The sequence below is a fragment of the Trichosurus vulpecula genome, chromosome 1, assembly GCF_011100635.1.
Source record: "Trichosurus vulpecula isolate mTriVul1 chromosome 1, mTriVul1.pri, whole genome shotgun sequence".
Lineage (NCBI taxonomy): Eukaryota > Metazoa > Chordata > Mammalia > Diprotodontia > Phalangeridae > Trichosurus > Trichosurus vulpecula.
In genome coordinates this window covers 56474275-56491035 of record NC_050573.1, presented here as the reverse complement: position 1 = coordinate 56491035, position 16761 = coordinate 56474275, and the positions used below count along the sequence as shown (strand labels likewise).

The following is a 16761-nucleotide window of genomic DNA, read 5'->3' as shown; positions in this document are numbered from 1 at the left end:
GGTTGGCCTTCATAACATTTAGAGAAATGAAGTGGGAAGACTCCCCTCCTCTTTCTTTTCCTTCCCTTCCCAACCCTTCGTTTTCCCACGTCTTTAACCTTGGCTCAGAAAACAGTCAATCCTATCAAAAACTCCATTTATGTGTTATCTTCCCCTATTAGAATGCAAAGCCCTTCAAGGCAGGGACTGCATGGCTTGCTGGCATTTCTATCCCCGAGGTTTAGTAATCTGGCACCTAATCAGAATTTAATCTTTTCTTTCATTCATTCAGATACGACGGCTTGGTCATCATTTCTTGGTAATTTCAAATGGAGAAATGAGGAATTAGAATGGACTCACTGTAAGCATCATCCTTTTAGACCACTAGAGGAGGTAGGACAGTTTCAAACACTTGTAAAATAGGCTAGCTGCCACCTCATCTTTCCCTGGTCACAGCCCTAACAGAACCTCTCAGTTCCCGGCACTGCCTAGCTCACAGATCAGCTCCTGTCCTGGTCTCTTGATCTAACTCCCTCATCTCTAGCTTGTTTGGAAGGCCAAAAAGAAAACAAGTCAGGTTTGCCCAGGGCAAGACTCTAGCTAGGCAGACCTACCTTTCAATCCTTTGAATTTTATCCAGGGAGAACCCTCATGCCAAAGAGGCTGTAAGTGGGAAATCCTGAGGAGGGGAGGAGGAGGGAGATAGAACTAGATGGAGAGAGGCAGGTATGGAAGAGCGTAAAGAGCTCTGGACTTGGGCTTCAGGAATCTGGGGTTCAAAGGTTGACTTTGGACAAATCACTTGAATTTTTTGGGAGGCAGAGTGGCACTGAGGTAGCCTGAAAGTGACATTGGAGGGGAGTGGGGAAGAGACAGAAGGGTGATGGGCAACTCTGGGACCCATCTCTGGCTCAAATCCCCCTCAAGAAAGCCGGGGCCACAGGAGTCCCAACCCTTCAAGGCAAAATGGCCCAGGAGAGAGGGAGAGCTACCCTGTTTATTGCAGCTTGTCTCCTTTTTCCTGGCCTCCTTCCTTCTACAGTCAGAGGGGGCCAGATGGATGGGATGGTCTTTCAGAGCCTGGAGGACCCCGGGATGGTCGGTTCTGAACCCAAAGATGCCAGAGAAGACAGAAGCCCCGTGTCCTGCCACCCTCCTCACCGAGGGTCCTCTCCCGCCCCAAGTAGGAATGCATTTGACCGGCGGCAGGGAATGGAGGTAGTGGTAGTTGTCCGGACGTTGCCTGGATGCCTGTAAAGAGAAGGGGATCACCCCCGAGGCTGTCCGTTTAATTGTTGGACTATTCTGATGGCCATAAGCAATGAGATTGCAGCCCGCTCTCAGGAGTGTCCGACAGGAGTGAGGAAACAAAGGGTCGCCGCTGTGAAGACAGTTGGCCTCATTTGGGACTTGGGGGTCCCGGGTTCTAGTCACTGTGTGATCTTGGGCCAAGCGCTTTCCCCTCTCTTGGCCTCAGTTTCCCCGTCTGGAAAGGGGGGACCGGGGCTTCTAAGGGTAGAGGCATTGTCGAATGTGTACAGGTCGCCCCCTGTAAAGGCCGCCCACCCACTTTGGGGAGTGTACAGGCGGGGCAGGGAGGCCGGTCCAGGGGGCGGAGCCTGAGCCTCCCCTCCTCCTCCTCCTCCTCCTCCTCCTCCCCAGCTGCTCTTCCTTTTCTGTGCTGCCCACCCTGCTCTTCAGAGCAGCCCGCCCCCCTCTGCCCCAGAGGACAGCAGGGCGCCTCCCCCTCCCCTCTCGGGGTTGGCCACCCTCCCCACCCCCGCCCCCAGACAGCCGGCGGGGCCCCTCCCCTCCTCCTCCTCCTCTCCCCTCCCCGCCGCGGTGGGTGACGTGCACGTCAGGCAGGCGGGCAAGCGGGCAGGAGCCGGGCGAGGGTCCCCCGCGGGCCCGGCGGCGGGGGCAGCGGACAGGCATGGCGCCGGGACCCGGGCCGGAGCCCATGCCGGGCTACGCGCAGCTGCTGCAGCGGAGCTACCGGAGCCTGGTGGACGCGGCGCGGGGCTGTGCGGACTGTGGCTGGGAGCGGAGCCGCCGGAGCTGGGCCCAGCACGCGCACCTGGCCGCCGCCGAGCTGCTGCTGCTGCTGCTGGCCGGCCTCGCCTGGACCGCGCTGCGCAAAGCCGCCGTGGCTGGCCTCTTTCGGGTCAGTGGCGCCCGCCGGCCGGGCCGGGCGGCGGGGAGGGGAGGGGGCGTAGGCCGGGCCCGGGTAAGGCGGGTGGGAGGCTGGGAAGGGCTTGCCCCAGGAAGGGGGCTTGGAAGTGAGCTGGGAGCTGCGGCCGGGTGGGGAGGGGGCTGCCGGGCCTGAGGGGCGCGGCCCGGGCCGGGCCGAGGAGGGGGCTGCAGTGGCGTGAGGGGCGGGGCCCAGACCCAGCCAGGAGGGGTTGCGGGGGGAGGAGGCGGCTGTGTGCGCAGGTGCAAGCACCCCCCCGCCCCGGGGTGGGGGTGGACGGAGGACAGACGCTGGCGGGGGGGAGAAGGCGACTCAGAGATTGACCGAGAAGTCCTGGGCATGTGGCTCCCCGTGTGCTCTGGCGGGGGAAATGGGGTGGGGGAGAGGGTCACGTGACCTGGGGCGGGGGTGGGGGACGTCTGGCAGGACTGGGTTGTGCTGCGGCTCCGAATGGGAGCCCGGGTCTGGCCTGGGCCGGCAGGTCTGGGAAGCGCCCGATGGAAGAGGGAGAGGCGTAGAGATGGGGCCGGGCTGGAGAGCAGAGGGGGGTGCCCCCCCACCCTGCGGCGCCCTTTGAAGGTGATTGCGGGGGCCCCGGCAGGTGGCTGGCTTTAGGTGCTTCCCCGAGGTCAGACCCAGGATGGAGGCTGCCAACCCTCCCTTGCTTCCATGGATCGGGAGGGGTGCAGGCCCCTCACCTCTGTGACCTAGACTGTCTCCTAGCCTTCTGGTGCTGAGCTAGAGGGATCGAGACTGGGCTTCCTCTCCCCTAGGTCTGCTGGAGGGACTGAAGAAGGGTGTACGAGCTAGGCAGGCCCCTTCTTAGGGCATACTCCAGGGCCTGAACCATCCCCCAGTCCCCTGGGTCTTGGCTCTTAGTCTAGAGAGATTTATACCCCTCTACCACCCCCACCCCGCCCCCCTACTGTCTAGGGGGTTGGCAGGAACCAGCCTGGGAAAAAGCATGGGGGGAGGTGCTAGGGGATCCAGTGACCCTAACAATAGGGCCATTCTCCATCAGGGAAGAAACTGTCCCTTGTGTTCCCAGGACATGGGACATAGTGTCAGCTTGCTAGGAGGACCCCCTGGGAAGGGGTCCTGTTCTGACTCAGTAAGCCCTGAATCAGACCCCACATCCTCCTCTCCTAGCTTGGGTCTGACTGTAGCCTTCTTTCTTACCTCCCTACATACTATGCTGACTGAGAACAGAAAATTTCAGGGCATCTAGACCACCTTCTCCCTTCCTGAACAAGAATAGCCCCTGTACGGCTACTCATCCAGATTCTACTTGGAAGCCTTCGGGGATGGGGAACCCCCTAAGGCAGTCCCCATATATTTGGGGGAAGCTTTGAGTGTTGGGACTGTTTCTCTTTGTTTGCCACCTGTACCCATAACCTGTGTGGTTGAGTAGAACAGGACTGTTTCATTTCTCTTCTGAAGTATTTGAAGGAAGCTGTCTTGTCCTGCCCCTCAGATGTTGAGGAGTTCTTAACCTTAAAGGCTATGAACTTTAAAAAAAAATATTTTGATGATTGCATGTTAATAGAATTGGTTTCCTTCTGTGATCCTATGCGTTTCATTTTTTGCATTTAAAACCATGATTCTGGTTAAATATCTTTTACTTCTTTCACCAATCCAGAGTGGCCCGATCTTTTTGCTTGCCCTTCATCTGGACAGACTTCTTTCCTAAAATGTGATGCTCAGAACTACCTGAGCCTCCAGATGGGTCCTTTCTCCAGAGCAAGTCATCATGGTGCCGTCGCCGCTCCCTAGCCCTTCTCCCCCTACCCCCTTCTTATGGACATTGTGCTTATTAATGAAGCCTAAGGTTGAATGAGCATTTTTGGCTGCTGAGTTACATCGTTGACTCATCTCAAGCTTGTAGGCATCGTGACATCTGGCAGACTCTCCCCAAGCTGTGGGCAGGGGATAAACTGGCAGACACAGTCTGGGTCTTCGAGATCCAGAGATGATGCATAGTCCTTGCTCCGGCCAGCACAGCTGATCCTTCCTTGACTCGTCCTGAGCCAGAGCTACTGACACAGGAGTTCCAGAATTTGTTGGAACAATATTTCTTTTCTCTCTGTTGTCCTCAGGAACTTAGGTGTAATGGGGAGGCACCAGGCTCAAAATCCATAAAGCCAAGTTTCCTTGGGTTAGGAAGGGTCTGCCGTTCCCATGCCACACAGAAAATTTGTGACCCTGCCCTCTGGGAGCAGCCCCAGCTTATCAATGTCCTTCCTAAAATGTGGTACCCAGAACAGAAGATGATAGGACCTTAAACAATTAATATGGTGCCCAGAGGGGTGGCTGGGTATGTGGGAGGGGGAGCAAATTTGCAGGGGACTGGGTCTGAAAGATTGCAGAGAGTGGTGATTGAAGGAAGGTCTGCACTCTGAGCTACATCTCTGGAGGTGGCCATCCCTACCTGGGGCCCTGTTACTTCCCACCTATGGTGACAGACTAGCTTTGTTCTCTCATTTATAGATGGGGACAGCTGCTTTGTGAGGGAAAGGGGAGGATGAGACTCAGGATATGGGGCCCCAGTGCCTGGGCTCTCCCATGTGCCTGCCTCACCTCCCACCCTTAGATTCTTAGATAGGAGGAGCCATAGACATCTAGATGGCACAGTGTGCGCACAGAGTGCCTGGCCTGAAGTCAAGAAGACATGAGTTCAATCAAATCCAGCCTCAGATACGTTCTAGCTGTGTGACCTTGGGCAAGTCTCTGCACCTGTTTGCCTCGGATTCCTCATCTGTAAAAAAGGGATAATAACAGCACCTGCTTCCCAGGGTTGCGAGGACCAAATGAGATATGTGCAAAGTGCTTGGCACAGCGCCTGGCATTCAGTAGGCACTGTATAAATGCTGGCTATTATAAGAGGGGGTAAAGGAGGTGGGATTGGAAAGGGTTCAACCTGTAAACCGAAAGGGAGTCTCCTCTCCAGCTTGCCAAACCAGTGGTCACCCAGCCTCTGCTTGAAGACGTTTGGGTCCTAGGCTTCCTCCGGCAGCCCCTTTCCCTCTGGGGTAGCTGTAGTTGTTTTGAAATTCTTCCTTAGATCCCCACCATAAGGCTGCCTTTCTTCCCCACTGACCCTAGTTCTGTTCTCTGGGACTAATCTCTCCGTATAACAGCCAGTCCAGCACTTGAACCCAGGGACCCTGCTTCTCCCCTCCACCCCCAGACTTCTCCTCTCCGGCCAAACGTGCCCAGTTTTTTCCACCCTCATTTATCACCTCTTTTCTTTTCCCCTCCTCCAACTGATGGCTCTCCTCAGAATAGGGTCTAACTGGCCTGTGCTCATTTAGCAAATCTGTGACTCTGCCCTCTGGGAGCAGCCCCAGCTTGTCAATGTCCTTCCTAAAATGTGACGCCCAGAACAAGATGATAGGACCTCGAACAATTAATATTCTGCCCGGAGGGGTGGCTGGGTATGTGGGAGGGGGAGCAAGTTTGCAGGAGACTGGATCTGAAAGAGCACAGAGGGTGGTGGTTGAAGGCACAGGAGCTGGACAGGCCCCTCCCAGTACCCCCTCCCCGCTGGGGTGGTGGAGAAAGTGGTGTGGGGGAAGGGACCTGAATGAAGAGTAAAGGAACTGATAGCACCTCCCTCCAGGAGCCTGGGAGGGGCTCCCTCAGCCCTGTTGCCAGTGGAAACAGGAGTCTCTCTCCTGTCACCATGGCAACAGCTCAGTCTGGTGGCCCCCCCCCCCCCACTTCCCAGGTGGAAGGCGGGGGCAAGGGTTATTTCTGGAGCCACTGGTTATAGGCTACTCCAAAACCTGGGGATGCCTCCCTTTGAAAGGCTAGCCTTGGTGGATCCAGGCTTCGTTCCCAGGTGAAGAAATCACCGTTACCCCACCCCCACCCCACAACCCAGCAGTTTCCATTCCTCCTCTTTCCACTTACCTATCCCCTTCTTCCTCTCACAACCCTATTCCCTCCTTTTTCCTGCCCCTCACATTCTCTAAGTCCCCTAACTGGCTTCTCAATCAACTCTGGAGTCTCCCTGTTACCTCCAGGACCAAACAGAAAGTCGTCTGGCTTCCAAAGACCCCAGCCTTCTGGCTGTTCCTCACCCAACACACTCCATCTCCCACCTCCGGGCATTTTCCCCAGCTGTCTCCCATGGGGACAATGCTTACCCTCCACACCTCTACCTTCTGGCCTCTCTAGCTTCCTAGAAGCCTCAGCTCAAACTATGTTATGCATGAAGCCTTTCCTAGTCCGTTCTTGCCCCACCTCCTTGGCCCCCCCAGGGCTCCTTCCTCCCCACTAAGACTGATCACCATAGTTTGCTGTACAAGAAATGGAAACTCCTTGAGGGCAGGACCTGCTTCATGCCTGCCTTTGGTTTAACCCCAGTCCCCAGCACACAGCGCTTATAGAATTCACAGTGAATTGAGATAGCCCTTGGAATCTTGGGCACAGAAGAGAAAATGTGCCTCCCCTCCTTTATTTATGGATGCCAAAGGCTGGTTTTGCAAAACTGTCTCTCTTTGTCACAAGCAAAGATTCCCTGAAGGGAGGAGGGGAGAAGAAGGGAGGCAGGGAATAGCAAAAATGAAAGTTATATAAAAATAAAAAGAGACAAATTCACTGACTTAAAAAAGGAAAAAATCTCATTCTCTCCTATATGGGTTCCCCATTCCCTCATTCATCCCCATCCTCCCCATTCCTACGTCCTTTCTCCTCCCAATCTCTTCTGCCTCTTCCCTTCCCTACATCCAGACAGCTGGGGTCTAAGTTTAGCTAAGAGTGTGGGTTGGAGTGGGGAGGGAGGGAGAGAGGAAGCAGGCTGGAGACTGTCGAGAAGGGCCTCAGCTCTGTTACTGTCCCAGGGTCAGCTGGTTCAAGCTGGGCCCAGGAATCGGGGTGGCGTAGTGAGCGAATGTGACCAAGGCTGCCGGCCATCCCAGCTGCCCCTGGGACTGTGGGCATATCGCCCTTCTCTCTGACCCCCTCAAACTTCAGCTCTGCACTTGTCTGGACCAATCTGGGTCGCCCTGTTGGGGAAGAGGTTAATTAGCAGCAGTCTGTCCCTGAGGAGGCCCAGAGGACCCTATACCAAGGAGCCAGAAGGAATCCCATGCTGTCTGTCTGGGCATGAAAGGCCCGTGTTCAGTGGACCTCAGGACCTTTTAAACTCATAGAGTTCAGAGCTAAGGAGACCTTAGAAATGACCTAGTTTGTCTTTCCTGTTTTTCCAGGTGAGGAAACCAAGACTCAGACACAAGAAGTAAGACTTACCTATAGTCAGACTAAAATTACTCAGGTCTGTGTTCTAACCTCAAAGTTACTTTGCCAAGTAGTGCAGGTTTTATCTCTATTTTACAGATAAGAAAACTGAGGTCCACAGAAGGGAAGCCACTTAGCCTAGGTCATATTAGATAACAGAATTAGGATTCATATTATTATAATGACCTAATCCAGTGTTCTTTCTACTAGCCCCGGGGAGTGCTGCTGTGGGAGTCTGTGGGATGCCATTTCAATCTTGCCCTCTTTTCCTCCACAGCCGCTGGCCAGATGGTGCCAACTGCAACCCAGGGATGCTGCCAAGATGCCCGAGAGTGCCTGGAAATTCCTTTTCTACTCCACAGCCTGGGGTTATAGCGCTTATCTGCTATTTGGCACCAACTACCCCTTCTTCCACGACCCACCTTCTGTCTTCTATGGTAGGGCCAGAGACGGTTTCCTCTTCCCTCTAGGAACCCCTCTCAGCCACTCTGTGCCCCCCACCCCCACATCCCCACCCTGGCATGTACATGTGCATACCGCCCTGTAATGAGTGAGTATATAGCAAGAGAAGAAAGGAAAGATGATGCTCTCCTTGGGGGGAACCCCTAATCTGGGGGGGGGGAAAGATACTTGCCTTGGGGAAGCTCTTGTCTAAGGAGGCAGGACAGCTTCTGTTCTAGGGGACCCCCCTGCTCTGAGAGGGGGAGATATGAGACGTAGCAGTAACAAAAGTATTCCGAGGATGCAGCTTAGAGCAGATTTTGCACATGGCAGAGCTGGGGAGTTGAGTGAGAGGTAAGTCAGGGAAGGCTGCCTGCAGGAAGAGAGTCTTAACCTGGGCTTAGGAATAGGTTTTCCCATCGGTGATGGTGAAGGGAACTTCTGATATGATCCTGGAAACTACGTGAGGGCTGTTCCAGCAGTTTACAGACAGATCCCTGCTTCCATGTCTTCGGTAGGTGGGGGTGTGGGGCACTTCCGACTAGAAGTAATGAGTTTAAGCTTGGGTTCTAGCTTATGATAGCTCTGACTCTGACTTTCACCGTGACCTTCAGTGAGTCCTTCCCCTTCTCTTTGTCCTGAGGAAACTAAGCCACATGGGGTGAATACTGCGTGATGAGCAGTTTTGCTAAGACTTTGGCTGGGAAAGGGCTTTGAGAAGCAGGCATCTGAGGGGTGACTGTTCCTTTGCTAGACTGGAAGCCGGGCATGGAGGTGCCCAGGGACATTGCTGTGGCCTACCTGCTGCAGGGCAGCTTCTACGGGCATTCCATCTATGCTACCCTCTACATGGACGCCTGGAGAAAGGACTCAGTCGTAATGCTGTTGCATCATGTTGTCACTCTCATTCTGATCATCTTCTCCTATGCCTTCAGGTCAGTGGCACTGTCTTCCCTGTAGTACCAACCTCTACCCTCACAGGGGTCTCTAGGGCCAGAATATTTTAGTTCCCTGGCCTATGAGTTCAGGTTCCAGCTCTGTCATTGATTAGGTGTGACCTTGGGCACTTGGTCTCATTAAGCCTGAATTCACCCCAATATAAATGGTTGGGATGGTAGATTTTGAGCAGATGACTTCTAAAGTCCCAACTGACTTCCTATGTCCTAAGAGCCCTCTCAGCTCTGACATTCTGTGTTCTAAGGGCCCTCCCAGATCTGACAGTCTGTGTTCTAAGGGCCCTCTCAGCTCTGACGTTCTGGGTTCTAAGGGCCCTCTCAGCTCTGACGTTCTGGGTTCTAAGGGCCCTCTCAGCTCTGACGTTCTGGGTTCTAAGGGCCCTCCCAGATCTGACGTTCTGTGTTTTAAGGGCCTTCTGTTAGCCTCAGCTCTGACGTTCTGGGTTCTAAGGGCCCTCTCAGCTCTGACGTTCTGGGTTCTAAGGGCCCTCCCAGCTCTGACGTTCTGGGTTCTAAGGGCCCTCCCAGCTCTGACGTTCTGGGTTCTAAGGGCCCTCCCAGCTCTGACGTTCTGGGTTCTAAGGGCCCTCTCAGCTCTGACGTTCTGGGTTCTAAGGGCCCTCTCAGCTCTGACGTTCTGGGTTCTAAGGGCCCTCTCAGCTCTGACGTTCTGGGTTCTAAGGGCCCTCTCAGCTCTGACGTTCTGGGTTCTAAGGGCCCTCCAGCTCTGACCTTCTGCTTCTGAGGGCCCTCCCGGCTCTGACATCCCTGACCACCCCCACCCCACCAGGTACCACAACGTGGGAATCCTTGTTCTCTTCCTCCATGACATCAATGACGTCCAGCTGGAATTCACTAAGCTCAACGTCTACTTCAGGTTCCGAGGGGGCGTCTATCACCGGCTCAACGACCTCATCTCGGATGTGGGCTGTGTCAGCTTCAGCGTTAGCTGGTGAGCAAGGCCCAGGGCCGATGCTTCCCCCTGCACGGGAGGCCAGGCAGGCGCAGCACCTGCCGTCACCTCCTGGATGGTGGAGGGGCTTGTCTGAAGACTTCCTCCCTTCCAACCCCTCTTGCTTATTTAGCCGTGGGACGCTGCCTGGGTTCCCTAACCCTCCTCCTCCTCTGTGCTCTCCGCCTTCTCCCCAAGGTTCTGGTTCCGACTCTATTGGTTCCCCCTCAAAGTGCTGTACGCCACGTGTCACTGCAGCCTGCTCTCCGTCCCTGACATCCCCTTCTACTTCTTCTTCAATGCCCTGCTGCTCACCCTCTTGCTCATGAATATCTACTGGTTTCTGGTGAGCCTTGGGGGAGGGTGGATCTGGCTCTGACTGGGGTTGCTCTGCTGGAGCTGGGGCGTAGAGGAGGAGAAGGGCCATTGGGGGGGCAGGGGAATGGGTGCGCCATCTTCAGGGGACAGTGGTGAGGCGAAGATATGGCAGTGATCATGTTTATTTATAAGCCTGACAACAATTTTACATGCGATTTTATATATATAATTATATTGAAGTTACATATTCATATGTAAAATATAAATGTTATCATACCATATAAATTCTAACTATATCTAGTGTTTGAATGTTAAAAATTAAAAGTATTTAAATGCTAGTGTATAATTTATAGAGTTAGAGTGCTTTAGTGCTTGGCATGTAGTAAATGGTAGCTATCATCACTGCCGTTATTAATCTCATTTGATCCTCCCAACAACCCTGGCGGGGAGGCGCTCTTCTTATCCCCTTTTTACAAAGGAAGAAACAGAGGTAGACAGATGTTAAGTGACTTGCCCAGGGTCACACAGCTAAGACGTGTGCAAGGAAGGATTTGAACTTGGATTTTCCTGACTCCACTGTATCACTGGGCTGTTCCACCATTTTTCTGACAATAATAGGGTTGAGAGGTAAAAGGCACCTGCTCGAGAGGCAGACGTGGTGTAGTAGGGAGAGCGCTGAGGTGAAGAGTCAGAAAGACCTGAGTTCAAATCCCATCTTTGAAGCTAGCTACCACTTAGGAGTGTTCTGTGCCTCAGTTTCCTACTCTGTGAAATGGGAATGATAATTGTGCCCAGAGGGTGGATAGGGAGGGTCCAGCGGGGTGATTCCTGTAAAAGTACTTTGCAAACCTTTTAAGCACCCGTGAGTGTCACTCACTGTGATTAGTCTCCAGTCCAGTGAAGCCCAGAGGAAGAAAGGGTGACCCGGGGTCACAGAGCTAATAAAAATGAGAGCTAACGTTTAGGTGGCACTTACTACGGGCCAGGCACTGGCTTAAGTGCTTTACAATTATTCTCTGTCACTGTCCCCATTTGGGGCAAATGGAGGTTACAGGACTTGCCCAAGGTCATGGCTATTAAGTGCCCGAGGCTGGATTGGAACTGAGGTCTTCCAGACTCCAAGCCCAGCATCAGGTGCACTGTGGCATCCCTTAACATGCCAGGATTTGGACGCAGGTCTTCTCACTCCCAATCCAGCTCATTGCCTCTGGTGAATGATGTTGGTTCACATTTCCTTAGAACTCGGAGGTGATACTGGCATCCCTGGAATTATTCCGACCACTTTACAGATAAGGAAATGGAGCTTTGGGCCCTGGTTCCACAGCCAGTAAATAGCTCGGTGGGATTTGAACCCAGGGCACAGCAGGGGAAGCTTGGGGACCTGGCAGTCAGGATGCCTTCTTTGTCCTGGGGCTGAGCCAACCAAAGGCATAGTTTCCAAAGATGGGTGGTCATTTAGAGGGGCCAGGCCTGGGGGTCTGGAGACGTGGGTGAAAGGCCTGGTTCCCACACTCAACAGCTAGCTGGGTGGCCTAGGGCAGGGGTGGGGAACCTTTGGGCTCAAGGCCACACGTGGCCCTCTAGGTCCTCAAGTGTGGCCCTTTTGACAGAATCCAAACTTCACAGAACAAATCCCCTTAATCAAAGAATTTGTTGTGTAAAACCTGGACTCAGCCAAAAGACCTAGAGGGCCATGTGTAGCCTCAGGCTGAAGGTTTCCCCACTCCTGCCCTAGGGCATGGAAGCCTCAGTTTCTCCATCTGCCAAAGGGGGGTAAACAATCCTTACCTTGTTCCCCTCCTAGGTAAATTTTTTGGGGGGGCAGGGCAGATAGGGTTAAGTGACTTGCCTAAAGTCACACAGCTAGTACATGTGTCGAGTGTGTTGAGGCCTCATTTGAACTCAGGTCCTCCTGACTGCCACCCAACTGCCCCAGGGTAATTTTTTAAGGAAGTGGATTCATCTCTTGTTTTTACATAACTTTCATGCTTGCTGTTCCCTGCCTCCCTCTTCTTCAGGGAATCTTTGCTTGTGACAAAGAGAGACAGTTTTGCAAAACCAGCCTTTGGCATCCATAAATGAAGGAGGGGAGGCACATTTTCTCTTCTGTGCCCAGCATTCCAAGGGCTGTCTCAATTCACTGTGAATTCTATAAGCGCTGTGTGCTGGGGGCTGGGATTAAACCAAAGGCAGGCATGAAGCAGGTCCTGCCCTCAAGGAGTTTCCATTCCTTGTACAGCAAACTATGGTGATCAGTCTTGGGGGGAGGGGGAGGAAGGCGCCCTGGGAAGGGGTCAAGGGGAGAGGAAGAGGGGACTGGGAAAGGCTTCTTGGAGCCAGGAAGACCTGAGTTCAAATGCTGCCTCAGCTTACTGTATGATCCTGGGCAAGTGTAACCTCTGTATGTCTTAGTCGCCTCACCGTAAAATGGGGGTTCATCATAACAACTACCTCCCAGGGCTATTTTGAGGATCAAATGAAATAATATACATAAAAAGCAGTAACATTAAAGTACTATCTTAAAGGCTTTAATTATAAATCTGTTGTGTTTAGTATCTGAATCTATTATTGGGGCAGCTGGGTGATGGAGCGCACAGAGGATTGGTCCTGAAGTCAGGAAGATTCTGCGTTCTGAATTCAAATTCAGCCTCACACTTATTGGCTGTGTGACCCTGTGCTAGTCACTTAGCTGTCTGCCTCAGTTTCTTCTTCTGTAAAATGAGCTGGAGAAGGACATGGCAAACCACTCCAGTGTCTCTGCTGAGAACACCCCAAATGGGGTCTCAAAGAGTCAGACAGGACTGAATTGGCGTCTCTTGAGTGCCGGGATGAGTCAGCCACGGATGAGAGCGAGGTGGGACCGCATAGATCTTTCCCCACATTCCTCGTCTTATAGGAGTGGAAGCTGAGACCAAGAGAAGAGAAAGAAGGCTATGGGGAGTCCCTGAAGTCTCTCCAGGGAGACAGTAACTGGGTTTTAGAGTCAGGCAAGAGTCAGGATCCTGTACTACCTGTCACCTAAGGGTTTCCTGTGAGTGGGATCAAGGGCCAAGTGAATAGAGGAAGGAAGCATTTATATAGTACCTACTGTGTGCAGGCAAATATAATAATACATATATAAATATTTAATCATGTTGGCTTAATGCGCTACAAATATCTCATTGGTTCTTCACAACAAAGCAGGGAAGGAGTGCTATTATCAGCCTCATTTTACAGGTAAGGAAACTGAGGCAAACAGGAGAAGTGACTTGCCCAGGGTCACACAGCTACGGTGTGTTGGAGGTCACACTTGAACTCTGGCCCACCAGCTGCCTCTCAGGGCCTGCCTTGGACACCAGAAGATGCCTCTGACACCCACTAGCTTCTGTAACCCTGGGCCAACTTGAAGACCAGAGTTACAGTTTTTGCAGGGGGTTTCCCCACCCCCTGAAATCCCGGATTCCGACTCTCCCCACCCGCACCCCCATGAGGTGGGAAGCCCCAGGAATGGAGGAGGGATGCTGGGGTCAGTTTCATCTTTGCCCCTTTGTCTGTCTCTGTCCTTCCCCAGTACATAATGGTGTTCGCTGCCAGAGTGCTGACGGGCCAGGTCCGGGAGGTGAGCGATGTGCGGGAGTATGATGAGGCCTGCGAGGGCCCCCGGACTCTCCCCTCTGGGAAAGAGGGCCACCTCCCGCCCCCCAAGCCCTGGAAAGAAGAGTGAGTGATGATGGCTGGGGCCGGACATGGGAGGAAATTGGGGCTGGGGGAGGGAGGAGGAGGAGGGGAGGAGTTCTAACCTTGCTTCGTTATTGTTCCCTACAGGAAGCCTTTGAGGAATGGGCTGGTGAAAGACAAGCGCTTCTGAGGGGCTGTAGACCCCTGGGGACCCCCCTCTCCCTCCAGTTCCCATCTAGTGCCCCTCCCCCCATCTGGCCCCTCCCCACTCCAAACCCCCAGAGCCTACTGCCAGCCCTGTCCTCCCCATCTTGTCCCCAGGCACTTTGGGGATGTGGACTCTACTTTGGGGACTGGACCAATTGAAGGGAAGGGGAGATTCTTACCCCCACCCCACCTTAACCCCACCTCTGGGAATTCATGAGGCAGCATGTGCTGGCGGCTTTGAGGGCAGGAAGGTCCCCTGGAGTGTGGAACTGGGAGCAAAGAGATGGTAATCTTTTCCTCAACCCTCCCCCCTCCACCTCTGTGAGCTAACCTGCCCCCCTTCCTTCTGGGCAGGAAAGGGTTAAGGGGAGAGGCGCTCTCACACCTCCCTGCCCAATGGTGAACCAAGCCCCTCCTGCCTTCACCCCGGGGTGTCAACGGCCCCCAGGGATGCCCCTGGCTATAAGGCAGCTCGAGCTGGAGCTTGGACAGCAGCAGACCTCCGTCCTGTGGCTGTGGCGTCGAAGATGATGCGGTGTCTGCAGCTTCTTTCCCCTCTGCCCTGGCTCCTGCTCCTTCCTCTTCTGCCCCTGCCCCAACCTGGTCTGACCCAGCCCCAGCCCGGGACCCTCTCACCCCAAGCCAGTGCCCTGCTCCAGACCCTGGGGCTGAGTCCGCCCCCAGGGCCTCCTCCCACCCGTCCTGTCCCCTCAGTCATGTGGCGGCTCTTCCGAAGGGGTCCAGAGGCCACAGAGACCCAAGGGTCTGAGAACGAAGGGCCAGAAATGCCCCAGGAGCCCCAGCCCCTGCCCTGCCACGTGGAGGAGCTGGGCGTCCCCGGGAACATCGTGCGGCACGTCCTCGATGGCGGTAAATTAGGGGGCATGCGGGATGTGTCCACCTCAGTCATGGTCTGGGAGGGAGGGAGGGACTGATGCTCCAGATTAGGGAGGCCAGCCGGGGCCTGGGCTTTCTTGATTCCCTCACCTATTGGGGGGAGGGGTACTCGATCTGTTTGCATCTGGGTGGGGAGGGGACCTGGCTTCACTCCCCCTCCCTATTCAGAACACCCAAGGGTCCGCAGACCTCCCAGCCTGCTCTTCCACCCCCTTCCTTGCCATCTGGGGAGCCAGGATCCCAAGGACGGCATTGTGTGTGGGTCAGCATCTGCTGTGCCTCCTTCCAGGGCAGCCTCTCTATCCCTTCCCTGCGAGGAAGAGAGGGAGCCAGGAAGCAATTCCCCTCGTCAGTGGCTGGGGCACAGCTTGAATGCAGGGCTTCCTGACCTATTTTCACTTCACTTGGGCAGCTGCCCCATGCAGACATTGAGTAGGAAGTTGCTTCCTTGTAACTTGAGCCCCTGATACTATTTCTGACCTTTGGGGCCATGCATAATAATAGGCTCCTGCTCAGATCGGTCCAAGGTCACAGGGCTAGTAAGTGATGGGGCAAGAAGCTGAATCCACTTCTTACAACTCCAAGTTTGTTAGGCCTCTGAATGGGGGCCACCTTCTGAGGATGGGGAGGTGGCACGGGTGAGGGGAGCTCTGTGGAGCCGGCCCCGGCCTCACCCAAACTTTGGCCCATAGGTGCCTCTGCCCCACCAGAGCCAGCCTTGGGCTCCCTATGCCTGGAGAAGCCCCTTTTCTTCAATCTTTCGTTCCTAAACCCTAAGGAGCAGCTGACACTAGTCCGCCTGGAGTTGAACTTTGGTGCCCCTGCAGACCTTGCCCCTGCCCAGGACTGGGAGCTAAGCCTGTCCCATGCCCAGGGCCCCCAGCTGTGGGGTCGGCCCCTGCACTGGCACCACCGAGAAGTCCTGCTGAGCCAGACAGTGCCCACGTTGCATGATCCCCTCCATTTTGACATGCTGGCCTTGGGCCGGTTGGGAAATTCCACCTTCCCCCAGAACCTGAGTCTGGTATTGGAGCTGTTGCCTGGTAGAGACAGTGACCTGCCTAAAGGCTTGTGTACCAAACTGGGACATTCTCTAGAGGCGTCCCTGCTGGTGGTCACCCTTGACCCACAGCTATGCCAGCCCACCTCCAGGAAGCGCCGGGCAACCTACTTGGGCCCTCTGGACAGCCCCGACCCTCCTTGTAGGGCTCGACAACTCTACATCAACTTCCGGGAAGTGGGTTGGCACAACTGGATCATTGCCCCCCGAGGCTTCATGGCCAACTACTGTCAAGGGCACTGCTTTTTCCCCACTGCCACCAAGATCTCCAGTTTGAACCACGCTGTCATGCAGTCCCTGATGCACTCTGTGGCTCCAGCCACAACACCCCCACCCTGCTGCGTCCCAGTGAAGCTCTCGCCCATCTCTGTGCTCTTCTATGACAACAGTGACAATGTGGTTCTTCGGCATTATGAGGACATGGTGGTTGATGAGTGTGGGTGCCGATGATGGGGGAGCCTGGGCCCCCAAGGGCAAGGAAGAGCACCTGGAGTTGGTCCCTTCCTGCCAGAGGGGAGAGGGGATCTGGTGTGTGTGGGCCTTCCCCCTTTGTGTATCCTTACAACCTGACTAATAAAACTGCTGGGTTTGTTTTGGTTTGGTTTGGCTGGAAGACTTTTTGGAGAATCCAGCTCACATTGGGTTCACAAAGCCTAAGGTCCCTTAGGGCTCTTGAGAGTGAGCTGCCTTCAGGTGGCGGGGCTGTATTGTCAGGCCTGTGGGGTGCAGAACTGGCTACCCCTCTTCCAGTATTCATTCTACCCCCACCCCACTGCCCCCCTGGTAGGGAAGAAGGCTGGAGCCCAAGGCAGACCCAGGCCTAATCCTCTAACACAATCAGGTGAAGGCAAAAGGTTCCCAC

At 54.5% G+C, this 16761-nt stretch overlaps 2 protein-coding genes across 2 annotated transcripts; both read left to right on the top strand.

Moving 5' to 3' along the window:
* The first annotated feature begins 1839 nt into the window (after positions 1-1839).
* CERS1 (ceramide synthase 1) lies at positions 1840-16497 on the top strand. The gene is made up of 8 exons (XM_036766996.1): positions 1840-2143; positions 7689-7848; positions 8607-8787; positions 9599-9760; positions 9959-10106; positions 13629-13777; positions 13883-14812; positions 15532-16497. Exons 1-7 carry the CDS (start codon positions 1913-1915, stop codon positions 13923-13925), a joined length of 1074 nt encoding a protein of 357 aa, XP_036622891.1. The 5' UTR covers positions 1840-1912; the 3' UTR covers positions 13926-14812; positions 15532-16497.
* On the top strand, positions 14470-16349 carry GDF1 (growth differentiation factor 1). Its single transcript, XM_036769466.1, has 2 exons — positions 14470-14812; positions 15532-16349. Exons 1-2 carry the CDS (start codon positions 14470-14472, stop codon positions 16347-16349), a joined length of 1161 nt encoding a protein of 386 aa, XP_036625361.1.
* Positions 16498-16761: the final 264 nt, after the last annotated feature.